Here is a 20,194-nt window from a genome sequence, read left to right on the forward strand (position 1 = left end):
TGCCGAAGCGAGTGATGATGCATTTCTTTGCATTCAGTTTGAGACCTGTGACTAATACACCAGTTGTTGGTCTGTGTGAGATCATCCTGGAGTATAATGACATTTATTTATTTATCATTTGTTTACCAGGAAAGCCCGACTTGGAACAAAGCCAATTTTCAGCGAAGGCCTGGGGAGAAATGCTCCAGACGTATGGCTTTGTAACGTGGGAGGAAACTGTAGCACCCGGAGAAAACAGACATGAATGCAGGGAGGATATGCAGACTCCACACAGAAGGCACTCCAGCTGAGAATTGAACTGGAGAACCTCTTGCTATGAGGTGACAACACTACCGCTGCACCACTGCACCGTCCAATGCCAACATCATTTGGGGATTCAATGATTGCTCCTAATTTGCAGTCGTCTGCAAACTTTGTTAGCTACAACCCTCTAGTTTTCTTCTGTGAAGTATATACCAAACAATAGGGAGCTCAGGACTGACCCCTGTGGCATCCTGTTGGTAACAGGTCTACTGGATGATGTGGAATTACCCACTTTGATAGTGTGTGCCCAGTTTGTGAGCCAGTTGGCAACCCATCTTATAACGAAGGGGTTTTCATTCAATTTGCTAAGTTTATCGGTAATGCCTGAATGTGGGATTCTGTCAAAAGCAGGTATGGTGTATGCACAGATTTACCCTCTTCAATGACCTAGGTCACATTTTGAAATAAAGCCAACAGATTTAACAGCATCTGCCCTTAAAAAAGCCAATTTATGTAGGATCCAGGGTTCCAAGGCCTTACAGATGAGGCTGGTCAGACTTATGGGTCTGCAATTCCCTAGGTCTGTTGCTAGGCCACCTTTGTGGAGGAGAATAACTGTAGCTGTTCTCCATTCTGTAGGAATAAAGCTTGTGGTTAGGCTAAGATTAAAAAGGGTACCTTCGTAGTGATGCTAGTTCATGCTTTAGCCTGTTTAGAAGACAGCCTGGTATGTCATCTGGTCCCATAGAGGCCGTGCTCTTTGCCTTGGACAGGGCATTAAGGATCTGCTCTTCAGATATGTAAGCTGGGGGGGAGTTTGGGGGAGGGTTTGTTGTAAGTTAGGAGGGGGATATGTGAGCGACATTTTTGCCAAACCTATCTGTTAGCAGGTTCACTATCTCTGTCGGGTCAATGAGTGTAATACTGTTGGCCACCAGTTCTGCACATGTTTGGGTCCTACCCTTTAGGTTACATACATAACTGTAAAATACCTTACGGTTATCTTTGGCACTACTTGCTAGCTTTCTCTCAAAGGAGCTCTTGGAGGATTTGACAAGTTTTCTTATTTGCCTATTAAGGCTAAGGAGGGTGCTTTTCCATTGTTGGGTCCTTGTCTTTGTTTGCTTGGACAGCAACATTTTGCCTTTAAGAAATATTAAATTCATTCATTATTTTACATAAAAATTCATAAATTAAGGCATATTTACTCCTGCATTACTTTAACTGCAAAATATTCTTTATGCCTGACCTGTAACAAACATCATGGAATAATATGGTACAGGAGAAAGCTATGAAGAAAAATATCTGCATACATAACAGAATCGCTGGTAGAAATGAGTTTATAATTATCATTCAAAAGTATCCATACCATATTCCAAAATGTATGACATTTATAATCTTTACAATAAGGTTACATGAGAGTTTTGACAAACCTATACAGGACAAACAACAATATTTTGAAACAAAAACTAGTCTCCTGTTTTTAATGCAGCCCTCTCTAGTATGGCAGACTGACACAATCTGTTGAAGGAAACCTTGGATCGTGACAGAGGCAGGCCTTCCCTGGCTCAAGAATCAGTATTACAGTATCACTAAGAGCCACTATTGTTTCATACTTCATTAACAATGCAAATCCAGCTGAGTCTGCCTCAGACACCATATTTACTAGCTTTCTCCTTTGCTCGTAGCGTATACGACACTAAACTATCCTCCTCACTTTTGAAATTTTAATCATGAAAACAATGCAGAGGAGGTAATAAAACCTGAGTATAACTGTAATATGACAACATTTGTAAGAGGAAGACTATAATCACAATAGAAACAGTGATCACCTCATTTGATTTAATTATATTTACAGTGATTGTAGAACACACACAAAGGTACTGATTACTTTATAAATATAATACACGTGATTAAGCACAGAAGATTCTTAATCAGATACTTAACTTTGTACCATTTTTTTCTAAATACTGAAAACAGAATCAATTTTACTGTAGGCTAATAAGCATGCAGTAAAAAATGCATATTATGCTGAGATAAAATGCAGAATCTGGACGCATAAAAATCACTTTTTAAAATGACATATTTTATTTATTTTTTTATTTATTTTACATTTGTTGACTGGGATAGTCCGACTGGATACATGTCCATTTTCAGCGGAGGCCTGGGGAGAAAAGCTCCAAGGTACAAACAGAAAGACATTGCATAAAACATGTTAGTAACTGTTTACAGGCTATAGCAGAAAGCAAGTTGTACAATTTCACAACAATCAGGTTTGATTAGGTAAAAAACCTAGAAATTGCAATTCAGTAGAGTAGCAATGAAAATATTACCTTACAATAATAGTGAGAGTGCTAGTCAGACTTGGAGAAATACTACAGCATTGTATTTAGACATTATATCTTGTGAAAACACATTGTGCTGCAGGTATCACTACTTATTCATGCAGCTTCATTTTCTGGACTTACTGCCAGCTGGGATACAGTCTGTATGGAATTCACATGCTCTTCCTATGACAACATGATTTTCACTGGGTTTACTATTTTTGTTTTCTCGAACATCACAGACATGCTAAAAGATGAACAGATACTTTATATTACCCACAGGTGTGTGTGTGTGTGTGTGTGTGTGAATTCTATGATCAGCTGGTTCTCTGCCTTATGCTCCTTGCTTTCTAGGACAGGGTCTACTCCCCCAAAATGCTAAACAGGATAAAGAGTATATCAGAAAATCAAGGAATGAATATGTAAATAAATTAATTAAAAAGAACACTACACTTTTAAGTTGTCCTTTTTTAACAAGCTGAAGAGACTATAATATAGAAATTAGACTGGTCCCAAAATGTTCCTTCCCTTACAGCTTCTATGCTCCTCCAGCTGATTGCTTATAGAGCCCTTCAAAACAGTTTTTTGATCGACTCCACAGCCAGAATTTATCAGGGATAAATTTTTAGAAAATCCAGCTTCTACACAATTCTTCAAAGTTTATTCAATGTGGGAAAACAGGGGGATAAGGGAGGAGCTATGCCCTCCCATTGTTTCCTCAACAGCCACAATAATCCAAATGATAAAGGCAGACCAGGTACAAACGTTACAATTTTCTGAAACTTCTAAAGCATCACTTAGAGCTGCCAAACCTTACAAGATATCAGAATTGTTAAAAGAGTACATAATGCAGATTCTACGGTTGACTGATTCTTTGGATACAAAATGTGGTGATACATGTAAGGTCAAAGAATCCATCTTTCATGTCATGGATAACATTTTTCAATAGATGCTCCTATACATTTAGATTTCATTTTCTCTAGCATGCAGTAACTTCAGAAATAGACTCTCCATAAAGTTAAGTAATAAAATAAAATATAGGACAAAATGAAAAAGGCTTTGAAGCTACACGTCAGAAGAAAAAAAAATCCTTTTAGGGCTTGGTGAGGTGCAACACAGTATCTATGTATCCTATTTGCAAAATGAAAGGCTCACTGTCACAAACAGAGAAATATCATACTGAGCAGGTGCACTGTTCACGAACATAATACACTCATATGGGTTGAAATATCATAGGCCTACTACACTGAAAGTGATGAACTACAAAAAGATCGATTAAGATTTGGGGTCAAGCCAAAGGTTAAATTTGAAGGAAAGGAAATTGAACTCCAAATTCTACACCTCTGCATTAAGTATTAGAAAAAAAGAAGTGATATAACAGACATCATGATATAACAGTATTAGACACCCACCTATGCTGCCCTACAATGCAATATTATGCATCCTGCTGTTCTGAAACTGAAAATAGATTATGTATGGTGCTCTTATGAAAGTCACTGATCAAGGTATTTCTCAACTTTTTGGATTTACATGATAGCTGGGTACTGAGATCCTTCTGGAGTACAGTCATTCTGGAAAAGTTTTGCTCCTTACAGTCAATCAAAAATGCTGCCTTAAAGCAGATAATAGATGGGACAGGTGTTACGTGCATGTGGTTATTCTTGATTAAATATTATAGGTTAGTATCTTGGCTGTGTATGTGAATACACTACATCTTCATGTTCCAGTTTCTGCTAGAGCACACATGTTGCGGTACCGAGCAGTGTTGCCTCCTTTATGTATGCGTTGTTAACATCTAATTTCTAAACTGCCTTCCCTTTTTTTGCACTCAGTGATTCAAAATGTCTCCTGCATAAATTTAAGACATCATGTATCCCAGTACTCCGGGCCACTCTGACATGTCATCATCACCATCAACCACAATTTCCTACAAGGGGTTTAAATATTGTGTCAGTTATTGCCATCTCTCTTTCCAATGCCATTATTCTACCTTCTTCAACATTCATGCCCAACTGTCACAGGTCTTCTTTCACAGAATCCATCCACCACTTTGCTGGATGCCCTCAGTTCCTCTTGACTACTACTTCTCTCTCTCCCAAATCTTCCTCATCAGAGAGTCTTGTGATTTTCTGCACATCTGCCCAAACCACTGTAATCTGTTCTCCTTGACCTCTTCTGCAACTGGAGCTTCTGATCTTATGTCCTCATTTCTTCATCTGTCCCACAGTGTGCATCCTACCACTCATCTCAGGCATTTCACTTCCATCACGTCTAGCTTCCTCAACTGTTCTGCCTTCATTGCCCAGATTTCTGTACCATACATACAGTAGTACTGGTCACACCACTGTTTTGTACACCTTATTTTCAGTTTTAAGTGTTGCATTCCATTCCACTACTGTTTGCTGAAGTTCTTACTCAGAGCTTGCCTACAATGCCACATTTCCAGCATATCATCCCCTAAAATCTGTTTGCTAATGTAGTCTATCGCCAGTGTGAACAGCACTGGGCTCAAAGCTGAAACCTGATGCACACTCATTCCCACTGGGAACCCCTCTAGGAGGCTGAACGTTGTTCATACATGAATCATCGGGTCCTTGTACAGAGCCTGCACTAATTCTACCAATGTTTCTGGGACTTTGAACCACCACACTACTGTCCAAACCAGCTTTCTTTGAACCTTGTCATATGTAGTCTCCAAATCTAGAAATGCCCAGTTGGACTCTTTTTTTTTTTTTCCCCTCATTTCTAATTTCTTCTCATTTATCTGTCTCACTGCAAACACTAGGTTAGTTGTGCTGCATCCTGATCTGAATTCAAACTGCTCATCTCCCATCTTACTTTCTACTACTCTGTGTATTTGTTTAACAGTCACCTCCTTTAGAACGTTCATGCAATGTGATAGGAGTTAGATACCTCTGTACTGCCCACAGTTATGAATGCCCCCTTTGTTTTTGAACACTGGCACTAGTTTACTTATTCATCAGTCATCTGGGATACGTGTTTCTCTCCATACTGCTATGAGTAAGCTCAGAAGTCATTTCTCACTATCTCACTCAACATCTTGATAATTTCTACTTTGGCCTCATCTCAGCTTGCTACTTTCCTTAGTGCTGTTCTTACTTCTTCTATGGTGGGCTCATCTTCTTCTCTGAGGCAGTACAACTTCATTCAGACGCTGCTGGAAGCACTCCTCTCATCTGCCTTTTATGCCCTGTTGGCTGGGATGCAGGTTGTTGATGGCATTGCTTATGAAGGGCGTATGATTATCTTCTTTACATTTCTGTCTTTGCCTTACAACCTACTGGGATTCTTTGTGCCATCCACTGAGTCACTTTCCAGAAGCTGGTACCTTTGTTATTACAGCTCCTCTCTTAGTCTTTGTTAGCCAACCAGTATTCCTTCCTCGCCTTGTGTGACTTTCCTCTCACTTTTCCCTGCACTCCTTTCTTTCTTTTGATGACTTCCTAGTCTTTTGCACTCTACCACTAGGTTTGCTTCTGTACCTTATTTCCATACCTGGCATATCTGTTCTGTAGTCCTTACACAGTTTTGAGGTGTTGCCATTCTTCTTCAACTCCACCTATTTCCTCTTCTTTTGGTACTAGAGCCCTAAGTAATTCCTTTAACAGTTGTGTTTTCTTTCTCCAGTCATATTCCATGTCTTCAGCTTGGTCTCAGAGCCTTCTCGGACTACTGCTTGCTGATTGTAGCAATTGCTGTTGGCTGACTGTTTCACTGTGGTTGACTTTGCAATCACTGATTCTAACCCAGTGCCCTTTTCATACTATGAGGAAGTCTACCTGAATTGTATGCTGACAACTTTTGAATGTCATCTTGTGAGTGCCTCTCTTTCCGAAATGTGCTGGCTACCATCAAGCCATTTGCCAGAGAGACATCTAGACTGGCCTGTCATTCTTTATTCCTGTTACCCCACCTATGTCTGTCCCAATATGGGAATTCACGTCACTCATTATCAACACTAATTCATGTTGTCCTGCTTTATCTACTAGGTCCTGCAACTGCTGTCTGAATGTACTCTCTTTCCTCACTATCACAACCCACACCATTTCTAGCCTGTCTTCCTCCTAAGCAGTAGACTCTGGTTCACAAGCCAAGTGGCGTTGCTGCAAGGACCTTCTATCTTGCCTCCTGGATATACAGGATGTCTGGATATACAGGATGTCCAGCATATTCCTTACTATCATGTCATCCACGTCCAAGCTCTATCCTTTAAGTGAACCTACACCGAGTATGCAGTCCTTAATTCAAGTTTGGCAGGTTGACAGGTTTTATGTCCAGCTTTCTCTCAACAGAGCTATCACAGGTACACAAGCTGGGCAACTGTATACCGATAGGCAATTCGTTTACTGACTCTGGGCTGCTGGGTTTATAGTGGGCACACACTGGCCAATAGGGGCTCAAACCACTCCCATTGTCAGGATCGAACCTTATACATGTGAGACAAAGATCTTAACCAGTATGCCAAATGTGGTCTTAAGCAATATCTCAAAGGATGAGCAACGTAATGATGATTTCACTTCTATGCTGTCTCGGAGATCAGAAAAATGCAGAAACACTCTGGCAACAATTTCAACTACCACTGTAAAGGCAGCTAATGTTAAGCTTTTCCTATCAGTTTTGCATTGCCTAGTTTTATTTACACACATACTGGTATTTGGTTCCCTCTATTACACTGATCATCAGGAGACCTGTACTTAGCGTTATCGGCTTTATAATTTGTTTCATGAACTCTCGCCAGTAGTTTTGTTGGGCTATTTTCAGCTATTTTTGCTAAACTTCATTGAAGGGCCTGGGCAGCACTGATGGTTTAGTGACCCCACTAAAGGTAACAAAAGTATAAATTATTTGTTAATGCAAATATTCTTTCTGTTGCATGACTAAGGAATGTGCAGTGCAGAAAGGTTACGTTACATCACATCAAAGAGATTATAATGCTGCAGCAAGTCAAACTGACCAAGAGAGGAACACGCTGTAACGTGAGTGAGAGGATAACTGCGTACGATCATTACGAGTGGGCCAAGAAGTGGCACATGTCACAGTTTAGGAATTTTATGACTTCAATAGGGTAGAGATGAGGGTAAATATTTTGATCAAGTGACAAGGTCCTATCAGGCTCATTTTGAAAAATGGTGGATAAAAATAAACTATATCTGTATTCATAGTGGAGGAGAAGGATGAAGGCCTGAATGCAACACAAAAGACACAATTTTAAAGAGCAGCCTAGACTCTACTGGAGCAAACAACAGGGGAGAGAAAAATGACACAGCTATAATGGTTTACTCTGCAGAAAAATCTTCTCTTGATCTTCCTTCGGACCATATCTAGCTTAGGCTATATATAGGCCTTCCAACTCCTGGAACTATGAACCTTCAGGCAAAGCCTCAGCTCTAACCAGTGATGATTCTTCCACTTGAGGAACTAACTTCCTGCCTTCCAGTTTCCAAGCTACAGCTTTGTTCTTCTTTATTCTAATACAGCCAATTATCTGATTAATTATTCCAAGAATTTTTAAAGAAATAAGTTGCATTTTACACAAAGTTGAAGACATATTATACTTCATCCCTCAGCAAGATGTCTCACTTTCCATCTTACGTATACACAAAAGGACATGCACATACACAAAGACACCACAGAAAAATAAAGTCCTATATGTGTTTACTGTACCATCAGTAACTTCCAGGTAGGCCTTAGTTATGATGCTTCCTGCAATGCTGAGTGCCTGGCAACTGTAGTAACCCACGTCAGATCGCTGCACGTTTGTGATAGTGAGGTCACCAGTCTGGGAGACAGAGAATCTACTGGAAGGCTGAGGAGGCTGGTACGAAAAAAGCAGGTTCTGAAACAAATGAAAATAAGAACAAAAATGATGCAAGCTAATCAAAGGTAATAACACTCTAGGTCATTTCATTTTACACATCTGATTTATACTTTAAAAGTGATCACTTATTGAAAAACATGTGGAATGCTGTTCAATAGCCTTGGTGGAACTTAGTAGCCAGTTTTATTTCTTTAGAATGGAATTTAACCACTCAGATTTAATGCTGTTAGTTGCCTTTCAGCGTTTTTTTTTTCAAGTATAGTTACTGATCAATCTGCATTATTTCAGGAGAAAACCAACATCATGCCTCAAATACTCAAACATTAAGCGAAGGCATTACCCTGAATATATGAGGTATGACAATCAGTACTCACTGTCAGCACTGTAGCTCACAGGGACCACTCCTTTTCATTCTATCTTAAGACAGATAAACACATTAACTTGGTTTGAACTAGCAAATTACTATACTAGAATGCAGAAAAAACAATACGACTGAGAAAACATGTCTTGCTTTCTCATTCTGTAAGGGGTACTGCATGAATGTACATGCATCTCAGTGCATTCTGTGGTTACAAGCTGCTGGACAAAACAAGAATTGTTTGTTTGGAAAACATATGAAAAGGGCTGCTATAATGTAAAGAGCAACTCACTTTCAAAGTGACACAAGAATAAATCGACAATTTTCAATTTTATGATTAAACACTTATAACTCACCAGTGTGACTGATTAAATTCCTGTGATCCTGCAGTATCATTTAATCTGGAATATAAAGCATTCCTGTGATCCTGCAGTATGATTTAATCTGGAATATAAAGCATTCCTGTGATCTTGCAGTATGATTTAATCTGGAATAAAAAGCATTCCTATGATCCTGCAGTATGATTTAATCTGGAATATAAAGCTACTTGCAATGCTATGCTGCACACAGCTCAAGGTGTGGGCAAGCCAGTGATGAACCAAGCACTCAATTACTGGGAACATCAATGACCAGTAATGTATAATGCATGGAACCTTTTTACAGACAAGTGCAGAGAAGGGAAGGTTTAGTAATTTAATTAACGACTTTAATAACCTGGGGAAGAGGGAGGGAATGGAATTCCAATGCATTTTCTTTTAGGCAGTGAAATACTTGAGACCAACACATACAGCAACTCCAGAGATTAGCAGAGGTTATTCTACTCAATACTTTTGATTTCTGGATGAGAAATTGAGCTTTCACCCCCCCCAAAAAAAAAAAACATCACTAGTACTGGCAGATAAATATGAAATAAGGACAATACCACAAAAGATAACATATCTAAGGTGGCCATGATCTTTATGCGTATAACACTAAACAACGGGATCCTATCCGAATTGTTGCCACCTACACATTCATTAGTATGCAGCTGTCTATAGCTATGAATAAAAGGAGTTTAAGGTCAAAGGCATCAAAAACTATTCCCCTGAACACAAGTGTGTGTGTTCCAGGATGGGATTTCCTTCTACACGAATGACTGACTGATTCAGCACAGTATGTGCTCAAATGGATGATTTACTAATGTCAGTACATGTTATGTATTTTACAGCTTACTAATCCAAGCTTTTTTTCCTTATCTACATTTGAGTCACAATTTCTAGTTATCTTAATGGTGACTGGAGAATGGGGAGCTGAAACAAGTAAGGGAATGAACATGTACGTGGGAAAACATGGCAAAGGTTCGCTGCTAAGAACTTAACATTTCAGAAAAGATAAAGCTCTATGAGTTTGTTGCCATGGGACTTCAGCTTACACAATGTTAATTGAGGGTGCCAGATGTTTTTTGTCTACGTTCCTGCAATCGATACACAACATATGGTAGTGGGCACACAACTCTAAGTCTCTAATTCCAACCTAATACATGGGATATGAAGCAAGGATTTTACTAATCATCTGTTACTCCCCTGCATCAGCAACTCTAAATAAATGTACTGTCCCAGCCATTTTAGAATAATTACACAGAATCTAGCAATGGCAGATTATGTTAATAGATTCAAAATATGAATTCTTGCCAAGCATAGTTTCTAGTAGCTGAGTATGTTTGTTCTCAAACCTTGGCAAAAGCTGGATGCTGATGTAAGCTAGCATTTGCTGATGGACACTGACCCATTTAAAAGTGCATTAAGAATGTCTTTTTTTTTTTTTTTTTTTGCTACATGAGGTGATTTCTCTGCTCTTAGCTTTATTACAAGCAACCAAGGTCATATAACAGAAAGTGATCGCAATATAAATCTGCTGAATAAGCATGTGCGACTATCCAGTCTCTCATCATGACTGCCAAGAAAGACAAGCCTGAAGAAATCAGAGGCTAGGAACAGTGGCACACTCTGAGGAAAAGAGCTCTGCAGGAGATGGCCTGATGTTTTGCAATAACAAGAGAGAACAACAAAAACAAGGCTCATGTGAAGGGTCATATTCTGTACAAAATGTTGATGCAGACTTAAAATAAAGCAGCATACCGCAGCTGTTCAGATGTTTACAACTGCTTTTCCCTGTTCGTGAATTATTTTAACAAAACTTCAGCTGAATGGAACTTATGCTTTTCATGACTTTTTTTCAACTGACTGCTTAATTACTCTTTCCAGCTGTGTGAAAATTTATTTATTTGCTTTTGTTTACCAGGAATGTCCTCCTGGGAATTGAAATACCTATTTTCATCTGAGGCGTTTGGAGAAGAGTTCCAAAATGAGGACAGAATTATATTTTAGTTCCAAAATGAGGACAGAATTATATTTTTGACAATTCAAAAGAAAAACAGTCAACAAACACCATTTGCAAAGTATTTCAAAGCAAATGGTCAACAAACATAATTTATTAAACATATCAGGTTAAGGGAATACATGTCCTCAAGACATTGTAAGTAAAATAAAAAATACTATATTAATACACTTGTATAGTATCCACAGAAGACAGAGGTAGGATTGCATACTTCAAACTGCAGGTGTGGTACAGTTGGATAGTTCATTAGTTGCCAGGTGATACTTTAGGTCAGAGTTGAACAGGTACATGTTATTTACTTTACTTTTTAAATTATCAATAACTCCAAGTAATTTTGTGTTGGTGATGCTTTCAATTTTCATGTTGTTTGACAAAATAATATTAAGGTCAGTGTTGTTTTAATTTATGTTTCTGGGAAGGAATAGGACTGCTATTTATTTATTTATTTTTTTTTGGGGGGGGGGGGCTAAGAGCAATTGAGATTTATTTAGCCAGTTTTCTATAGAGGTGAAAGCTTCCAGTGTGATTGTTTCTAAGGTGAGAAGATCTGGTATTGAACAAACTAAAGTTGAGTCGTCAGCATATTATATAATAAAGAAGAAGAGTTTTGATTCCTTGCACGTCATAAATGAAAATACTGAAAAGTATTGGCCCCAGTATGGAGCATTAGAGGACTCTTGTAGTGACTGGTAGGAAGGCAGAGGGGGAATCATTCCATTTTACACACTAGGTGCAATTTGATGGAGTTATGAGGCCTATAAGATTTGGTCTTCGGAGGAGTAGTTGATATTCTCTGTTGATGTTGGTGGGGTGATGATCATGGAGAGATTCTGACAGTGTGCGGCTAGTTTAATTTTTTTCAGATTTGGTTGATTTTGGATACTTTATCAAATCAGGCTGGTTGCTGTATCAGCTGAATCAAATGATACAGGTTAATATTATGAGGAGTAGAGTTAGGTTTGTTAAAGTGGCCATGCCGCCAGCTCTTTTACCTAAGCTGTCTTTCCTAATGATAGTATAACCGAGAGGAACAGTTTCTTCACCTTTAATTTCAGGTAATAACAAAGTTTTAGTAATAACCAGGATGTGGAGTTGATGAATTCAATCCATGAGTGAAGGTCAGATATCTTACTGTAGATGCTACGGTGTTGACATGAGTGAAGGTCAGATATCTTACTGTAGATGCTATGGTGTTGACATGAGTGAAGGTCAGATAACTTACTGTAGATGCTACAGGTGTTGAGATGAGTGAAGGTCAGATATCTTACTGTAGATGCTACGGTGTTGACATGAGTGAAGGTCAGATATCTTACTGTAGATGCTATGGTGTTGACATGAGTGAAGGTCAGATATCTTACTGTAGATGCTATGCTACAGGTGTTTGAGATTATATATTTGTAAGATGAAGGAAGAAAATGGGTTTGGTGTGTTTTACAGGGTTGCTGAGGAGGGGAGTTTTTATGTGGGGGGGTTGGGTGTTTTTTTTTTTTTTTTTAGGCTAGTGCTGGGTCAGGGTTGGGGTGTACATCTCCACTCTCTACTAGTTTATTTGGGTGGACTATGGAGTTTTTGATATTATGGAGAAGTAGTTTTGGTATTTTTTTTTTGCACTGGAGTGTGGAGTTTTGTATTTAACGTATCTTAGTAATGTGTGGTATTTGAGGAGGATTTTGTCTATGCTGAAGAGGGATGGATGGATTAGGGAGTTGTATCTGTGGACAGGTTGGTAAGTAGGCTTTTGTGGATGACTCGGCTTGACTGTAGGTAGGGCATGATTCATAAGTTGTTAATATGCTCTAAGTCTATCAGGGAAAGTGGATGTGGTCTATGTTTAATCATCAAATGGCACATTCGTCAAACATTAAGCATCAAAACTTCCTTTAATCAAAAGGCCATATCATCATAAGGATTTATATCAACGATGATAGTTAGCCGACATAAAGGAAGCTGGACATAGTACTTACTTATCAGTAACTTAGGTATAAGGGAACCTGCCCATTCCCTACCGTACTACGATCACGGATTTGGTATATATAATTAACAGGGGGTGTGGGGGGTACAGCCCCAATACAAGGAGTGTCTACTATTCACTGTATACTCATCTTGTGGGGGGATGCCCCACCAACTAATTATATATACCAACTCTCAGATCATACTACAGTGGGGAAAGGGCAGGTTTCCTTATACCCAAGTTACTGATAATTAACTACAACATCCTGCTTTCTTTATGTTGGCTAACAATCATCGTTCAATGTAAATCCTTACACTGATAAGGCCTTTTCATTAAAGGAAGTTTCAATGATTAGAATTAGATGAATGGCCATTTGATGAACATGACGTTCAACGATAAAACATAGATCGAAGTAAATGGATATGCATGTTGGGAGGTGTGAAATAGCTATAGAGAAGAGTATAGAGAGGAAACGGGAGGAAGAAACCACAAAAAATATTTGGATGTACCTATTGGGGAGGGGAGTTGATAACTACAGGATAGGGAAAAAGATTGTTTTTTAATTTGTAATTAATTGATTATTAGGATTTAATTGTTTGGCTATATTGGCAAATATGGGTAGTGAAGATGCAGGTGATTTGGCCAAAAAAATTAATGATATTGGGGGTGGGTGGGCAGTATAGGGAAGCCGCTCATTTTGTGGCTGAGTGGACTAGGGCTAGTCCACTGACAAAAGACTCGGATCCTGAGCTATGGTAATATACAAAAAATATCTGTTTATTCAGCAGTTAAATATTTGCTGCTTAGTTTGAGGGAGAAATAGATTGAAATGGAATACATGGCTTGAGGGTGACCAGGGAGAATAGTTGTTGGGGACAACTGCTCAACTCAAGCTAGGGCAACCTATTACAAGACACAGCAGGAATGGCACATTTAATATACTGTTTAGCAGTAAGGAAAGACCAGCTGGGTGTAAAAGACACTGGCTCAACTGGCTTACCTAATAGCAGCTGGACAAAAGCCAGTATTTTCTTTTTCTGATAATGCCTACTTTTGGTTTAAACTTTTCTGAGAGGTAATTGGGATGGGGAAATCTTGACTGAGAGATGGTTGGGTGGCATAGTCAGACTCCCAGCAGTAGTGGGAGATAACTAGTTCTCCTAATAGCAGTTGGATATAAGCTAGCATTTTCTTGTTCTTTAAAGTCTTCTCTTGTTTGACTGGCTGATCAAAAACATTTCAGAAGTAAGAACTACAATAATATAATGCTTTAGATATTAAGTTACCACATACTATCCTCATTTGCAAAGCAGCCAATTAAGCAATATGATTAGTCAAAGTTGCACAAATCATATCACATGAAGATTTTTTTATATTGTGTGATTTCATATGGCAGATTATTTTGAAATACAAACCTTCAAGAGATGTTGACAGATAAATGTTGATTTTCAAATGATACAAACCAAAACATTTTTAGAAAAGCGCAAATGCATGCATGTCACTTCAAAATAGCATACCTGACTTCCCTCTCTCTGCCAAAAAATAGCAGGCTGGGGGTTTCCTGCTGCCTCACACTGAAAAGTCACAGTTCTTCCCACAGCAACAACCTGGTCTCGTGGTTTTACTATAAACTGGGGAGGTTCTGAAGAAGAAGAAAAAGAAGATATTGGTGGTAGGTTTCAACATTATATTTAAGTACATATCTGGAATGCATAATACATGAGTGGAAAATTAAATTCAGAGCTTTGTATAGCAGCAGTTTGTTTGAGTTATGAGACATAATATCACATTCATATTTCTGGGTCAACTGTCCATGCCAATCTTAAAACAGGTTGATTTTATCAAATAAAACAATTTATCCCAAAGGGCCTGAACTGCTACGCTACAAATTACAAACAGTTAAAACCTTCAATCCAATTACTAGGGAATAAATTAATTTAAATCACAATGTGACTGAAGTTCGGCTTCATCTATAAAAGCAAGGGCATGTGCAAACAAAATTTATATGTAAATGAAGGCAAATGTGAAACATCTGCCTGGTCTGACATTATAAAGACTGCTACCTCTGTCAGCATTAATGGGTCTCATTTTGAGAAGCAAACACAGTGTCAAAGCAAAGAGCCTGCTCCACAGAACACTAGGTCACATGGTACAAGGTTATCTAATGGCCTAATAAAAAATGCATCCTAGCTGCATCATGGCTATTTCTTCCTGTCAGATTCATAATGAATGTCATAGTAGTGTTTATAGTTTTGTGTTTTATTATCTTATGAACCATTTGACATTGCAATTATCATTCCTGTCTAATTTTATCAGATTTTGAGATGATTTTACAAGTACAACTGCAGTTTTGTTAAAGACTCCAGTGCTCTCCTTAACTATATCACTTCTCATAAAGTTCCCTTTGAAAATTAAATTGGCTCTGATCAAGCTTTCCTTTAAGTGTGCAACATACAATGTGCCACATAAAGGGTGGATTTACTGGTTTTTATTAAAAGTACTGGCCATCCACCACAAAAAATTCCATTTTAAGGCTACTCTGCAAAAAAATCAGGATACCACTACAACTTCTATGGTGAGCAATAAAAGCAAATCTTTGTATATCTCATCGAAAGGTGTGTTACACATTCATAACAGAAAGAAATACTCATAATTTTCTTATAGTTCTTATCTGACAACATCAACTCATGTAAATAAATATTTGAGTGATTTACATTTAAAATCCTGGGACTTGCATTGCAGAGTCCTAAGATATGGAGAAGAAATTGCCCAAAATTTGGACTTACACATATTAATTCCAAGACTGACATTTCTTAGAATGTTTCCTTTCCTCTAAGATTAAGCAATTTCTTTTTTGGTATAAAAAAGAGAAGGGGTGGGGGTGTGGGAGGCTTGTCTCCCACATGGGCGGGGGGCTTAGGAGCATGTCCCCCACATAAAAAAGATATTCATAGGAGGAGAGCGATACATTCGATATTCACTCAACCTGTATTTACAATGTCTCAGGGCCCAGTAATGTGAGTTTCGAGATTTCACTAGGGAGCCTTTAGAATATTAAGATTAACGTGTATGTGACTTAAATGAAGTAACTATGTTACCTCTCAGTTCTTAAGGCCAGCAGACATTTATCAGAAATATTCCACTAGAATCAAACAACTGACTGCTATTTATAGGGTATAAGATGCTGACATTTGACACATGTAGAACCACTTAAAAGGGCAGTACTTCACAGTAAACTGAAACTGTAATGAAACATGTACTACCCATCTTTTATGCCTGTCCTTCAGCCACCTTTTTGGGAAAGAAATGGCACAAATTAAGTCACTATACAAGTTCTGAAACAAATTGACTTCATAAATGTACAGTTATTATATGAGTCATTCTATGAAAGGATCTATGAGAAACTACAACAACAACTGAACTAATTCAGCAATAACAAATGGTTCATTTTCCTCCAATACTTTTATTATGCATAACTTGGCAATACTTGGAACCAGCAGTCATTTTAAACTGCATTTCACAAATGCAGTCATTCTTAAGTATCTAACAGACGGACATGACTTTAAAAGTGACAGCCCAGACTGAATAATCAATCTGAGTGTCCCTCAGGGAAATACTGTACAATAAACAGATACTGAGTTAAGACAGGACTCCTGCTCCTAATTTCCCCTCAATAGTATGACAACTGGTTTTACATTTTACCAACAGGAGACAGGTACTGTCTGTAGAAAAGGACCGAGGCCACATTCAGCATTGGCCACAATTAATTTATGATGAGTGGCAGTTGCAGCTTCTTGAGAATATGGAAATGTTACCATAATATTGCACTTTGTTTGGGGATTCACCTGGCACCAGTTACTTTGCTGGATACTGTGAGCAGAAAATGATCATCCGTATCTGGAAGCTAGCTGCTGAAGGCAAAAATGGCATTCAACTCCCAAATCAGATTCTCTCATAAATATTTTTAATTAACTCTGAGCATCTGAAATTTCCAAATGGGATGCTTTTATTTCAGACATCTACTCAAACATGCATCAAACTAGCCACCAATGGAATATAATTTTCCTTTTTGCATTCAGTGTTATTTAATTCTTCATAACTGCACAGTACTCTTAAAATGGCACGTCTGGTTCACACTTAACAGCTTTAGATTTCCCATCATTTCAGAAGGCATATTAAACATAAGATGACCAAACAGTCAAATTGTGACATATACATTAAGGCATATAAGTCTTCAAGATCTGACAGCTGCCTAATCTCTTATTTTAACAGAGTATAAATTCAAAATTTTTTTAATTTTCATACTTCAGTCTTTTAGTTACATTTAAGCAATAAACAATGGTGGCTGTGTGGACTTTTTAGTGTTTACACATGAATGCTGCAATCAGTCAGCAAGTAAAATGTCACAGCAATTTAGCTTATACAGCCTATACCCAAACCACTGACTACTGCTAGTATAACTTAGCCAAGCTCTTTAAGTAGGTTTTACTGATTTGCAGTATTTGTTACATACATTTAGGGGAGAAATAATTGCTTAAAAATAGTCTACTTCTTTGTTAATGTATATTTTTTACTCACAATTACTTGGTTTGATAGTTGTTGAATACATTTATTTCTCTGGATGTGGTTTTATTTTTGTCATTTCCTTAAGATATATTTTTACCATTTAAAGTTAGCCCTGTGGCTTAATTCTAAACTGCAAGTCGTGTCTGAGTCACCTGTCGTTCGTCTGCTTAAAGTGCTAAATTTTTCCAATTTTCTTTTCACTGCTTTCTTGGAAAATATGTTTCCATCCCAAAGTAACAGAAGTACAGAAGTAGGGCAAACAGTGGAGTCTTTTCAAAAGTGTTTTCTTGCTTACTACTTTGGCCTCTGCTAAAGCAGTACGAAAGGGTTTAGGGAAAGATTCAAAGGCATCATTTGGCATATCTAGAGATGGCGGAGATTTCAGATTCCTCACCTGTCCAAGTCATAAGACCCAAAGGAACACAATGCCGATGAATGTTTTCCAAAGGAAATCACTCATCACCGCCTCTGTGATTTCTATGTGTGCACCAGCAGTGATGCCTTTGTTTTGAGAGATTTCAGACTTCTTTGTGTTTGCATCACCAAGGAGATGACATGCGCGCACACACACACACACACACACACACACTTTATATATATATATATATATATATATATATATATATATATATATACATACACAAACACACATATATACATATGTGTGTATATATATTATACATACATGTGTGTGTGTGTGTGTGTGTGTGTGTGTGTGTGTGTGCGTGTGTGTGGACATTCCAGGCCCAGGACATGGTATCACTTTTTGTCACAATTAATGACCACCAGGGACTCCCACTGTAGACCACTGTTGACTTCCACTGAAAATTATGTGCCACCTACTGAGATGATACGCTGTTGACAGTGTTATCAGTTTACTGTAGTCATACAGGCTTTCTGAATTTCATTACATCGCAAGATTCTTTATCATGAAACCATAATGGAATGTGATGTGGATTGTGTGGGCATACAACACGGTTTAGACATTAACCACAACTGTCAATGCTTGAGGTGCTAACATACTGTAGATATACATTCACCCAATAATGGAAGGAAAGCATTCACATTTGTATGGGCATTAGGGTTGTGCATCAATGGATTATATTGCATGTGACAGGAAGTTTGTCTTGGCATAGTACACCACAAAGAGTTAATGCGCTTGGCAGATGATACCTCCTGCTCCTGCATGTGCAGGTGACAGCAGTGTTTCACACTGTTTGTGCCTTGTACACCACAGTAAGCACTGAGGGTTAATGTGCTTTACATAAGCTTTTATTCGATCCCATCACTAGTTAATTATTCATTCGTTGATGCTGCACACAAAGGATAGGACATTACTATGCATGTTTTTCTAAACTTCCTGCCACTCATTATGTAGGCCAAGTAATGTCACTGAAGTAAGCAAGAGTCTTTCTTCCCTTCAGTTTCTTAATTAGGTTAATAAACATGGGCTTGTTCAATTTTGTTTGCCAAATACCATTGTAGGCATGAAGGTAAGGTTTGCACTTACTGAAACCCTAGCCTTGTGAAAATCGAAAAGAAACTAAGCAACAGAAACTGCTTGCATATAACAGCCAAAACCTGCAGGCCTGCAGACTGTACGAGTTCAAAAGTATGTATAGTTAACTTTTTCAAAATAAAACTCACATTTCACAGTGGTGAAGCATTCCTTGTGGCAGGGCTTCAGAGGAAAGATTCCTCTTAGGAAGATATTTACTACTATTTCAGAAGACAAAGAATTAGGCCAAGACATGAAAGCAGACATGGCAGTCATACTGATTTACAAACAGGAATATATCACACATTCTCTGTATGGTGCACTACTTTGCATTTAGGCAGTGCTACTAATGATTTCAGTGATTCTTTTTAGCTGTTCTAAAGCTACATATGTCAACTGATGTTATATCTTTCCTTCTGTATGTTATGTTCCTGTTTCTGCAACTATATACATCTACTACTCAGTGTAAAATATGCTACTACAACTGTCTGTAATGCAGTTTTCTTTTATATCATGTTGCTGCCTGGCCTAGGTAATGACTGAATATAACCTATCTTTTGGGACCCATTCATCTACCCAATTAAGGAAGAAAGGAGCTCAAATAAATACAAAACCTGATTCACAAGGAGTATACACATGTCAGCACTAGATGTAATGTGCAAAAAAAGGGGCATGGACAGTCCTTTTGTTTGTCTACAGTGAAAATAAATGACAAATTCTCTAACAGGATTTCCTGGTAGCATGCCATCTTACCTTTTCTTGTCTCCTGTAAAAACGTGAAACTATTCAATGCAACAAGCAATAATACTGTTTGCTGTCATTTGGACAGACAGTGAGCTCTGGGCATGGAAACCGGATGTGTTACTGAAACAATAAGCTGGTATCAACATTGGCTACTACAGAGGACCTGACATCATTTGGATCGGGAAAAGCAGCTAAACACATCCATGTTATTGTTATCAAAATGCACCACTCTTCGAACACAAAACTTTGAAATTTGTATATCTGGAACTGCATTACAAAGGCATATATGACATAC

At 38.1% G+C, this 20,194-nt stretch overlaps 1 protein-coding gene across 3 annotated transcripts in view; it reads right to left on the minus strand.

Moving 5' to 3' along the window:
* Positions 1–20,194, minus strand: part of ROBO1 (roundabout guidance receptor 1) — a 1,916,411-nt gene that overhangs the window by 242,192 nt on the left and 1,654,025 nt on the right. For all 3 annotated transcript variants that reach the window (XM_044072442.1, XM_044072441.1, XM_044072443.1), the window contains 2 exons: positions 14,609–14,733; positions 8,253–8,424 (listed from right to left, as the gene is read on the minus strand). In XM_044072442.1, the coding sequence (XP_043928377.1) occupies positions 8,253–8,424; positions 14,609–14,733 (297 nt within the window). The remainder of the gene's footprint in view (positions 1–8,252; positions 8,425–14,608; positions 14,734–20,194) is intronic.

Source organism: Protopterus annectens, chromosome 5.part0 (genome assembly GCF_019279795.1).
Source record: "Protopterus annectens isolate FY-2018-M chromosome 5.part0, PAN1.0, whole genome shotgun sequence".
NCBI lineage: Eukaryota > Metazoa > Chordata > Ceratodontiformes > Protopteridae > Protopterus > Protopterus annectens.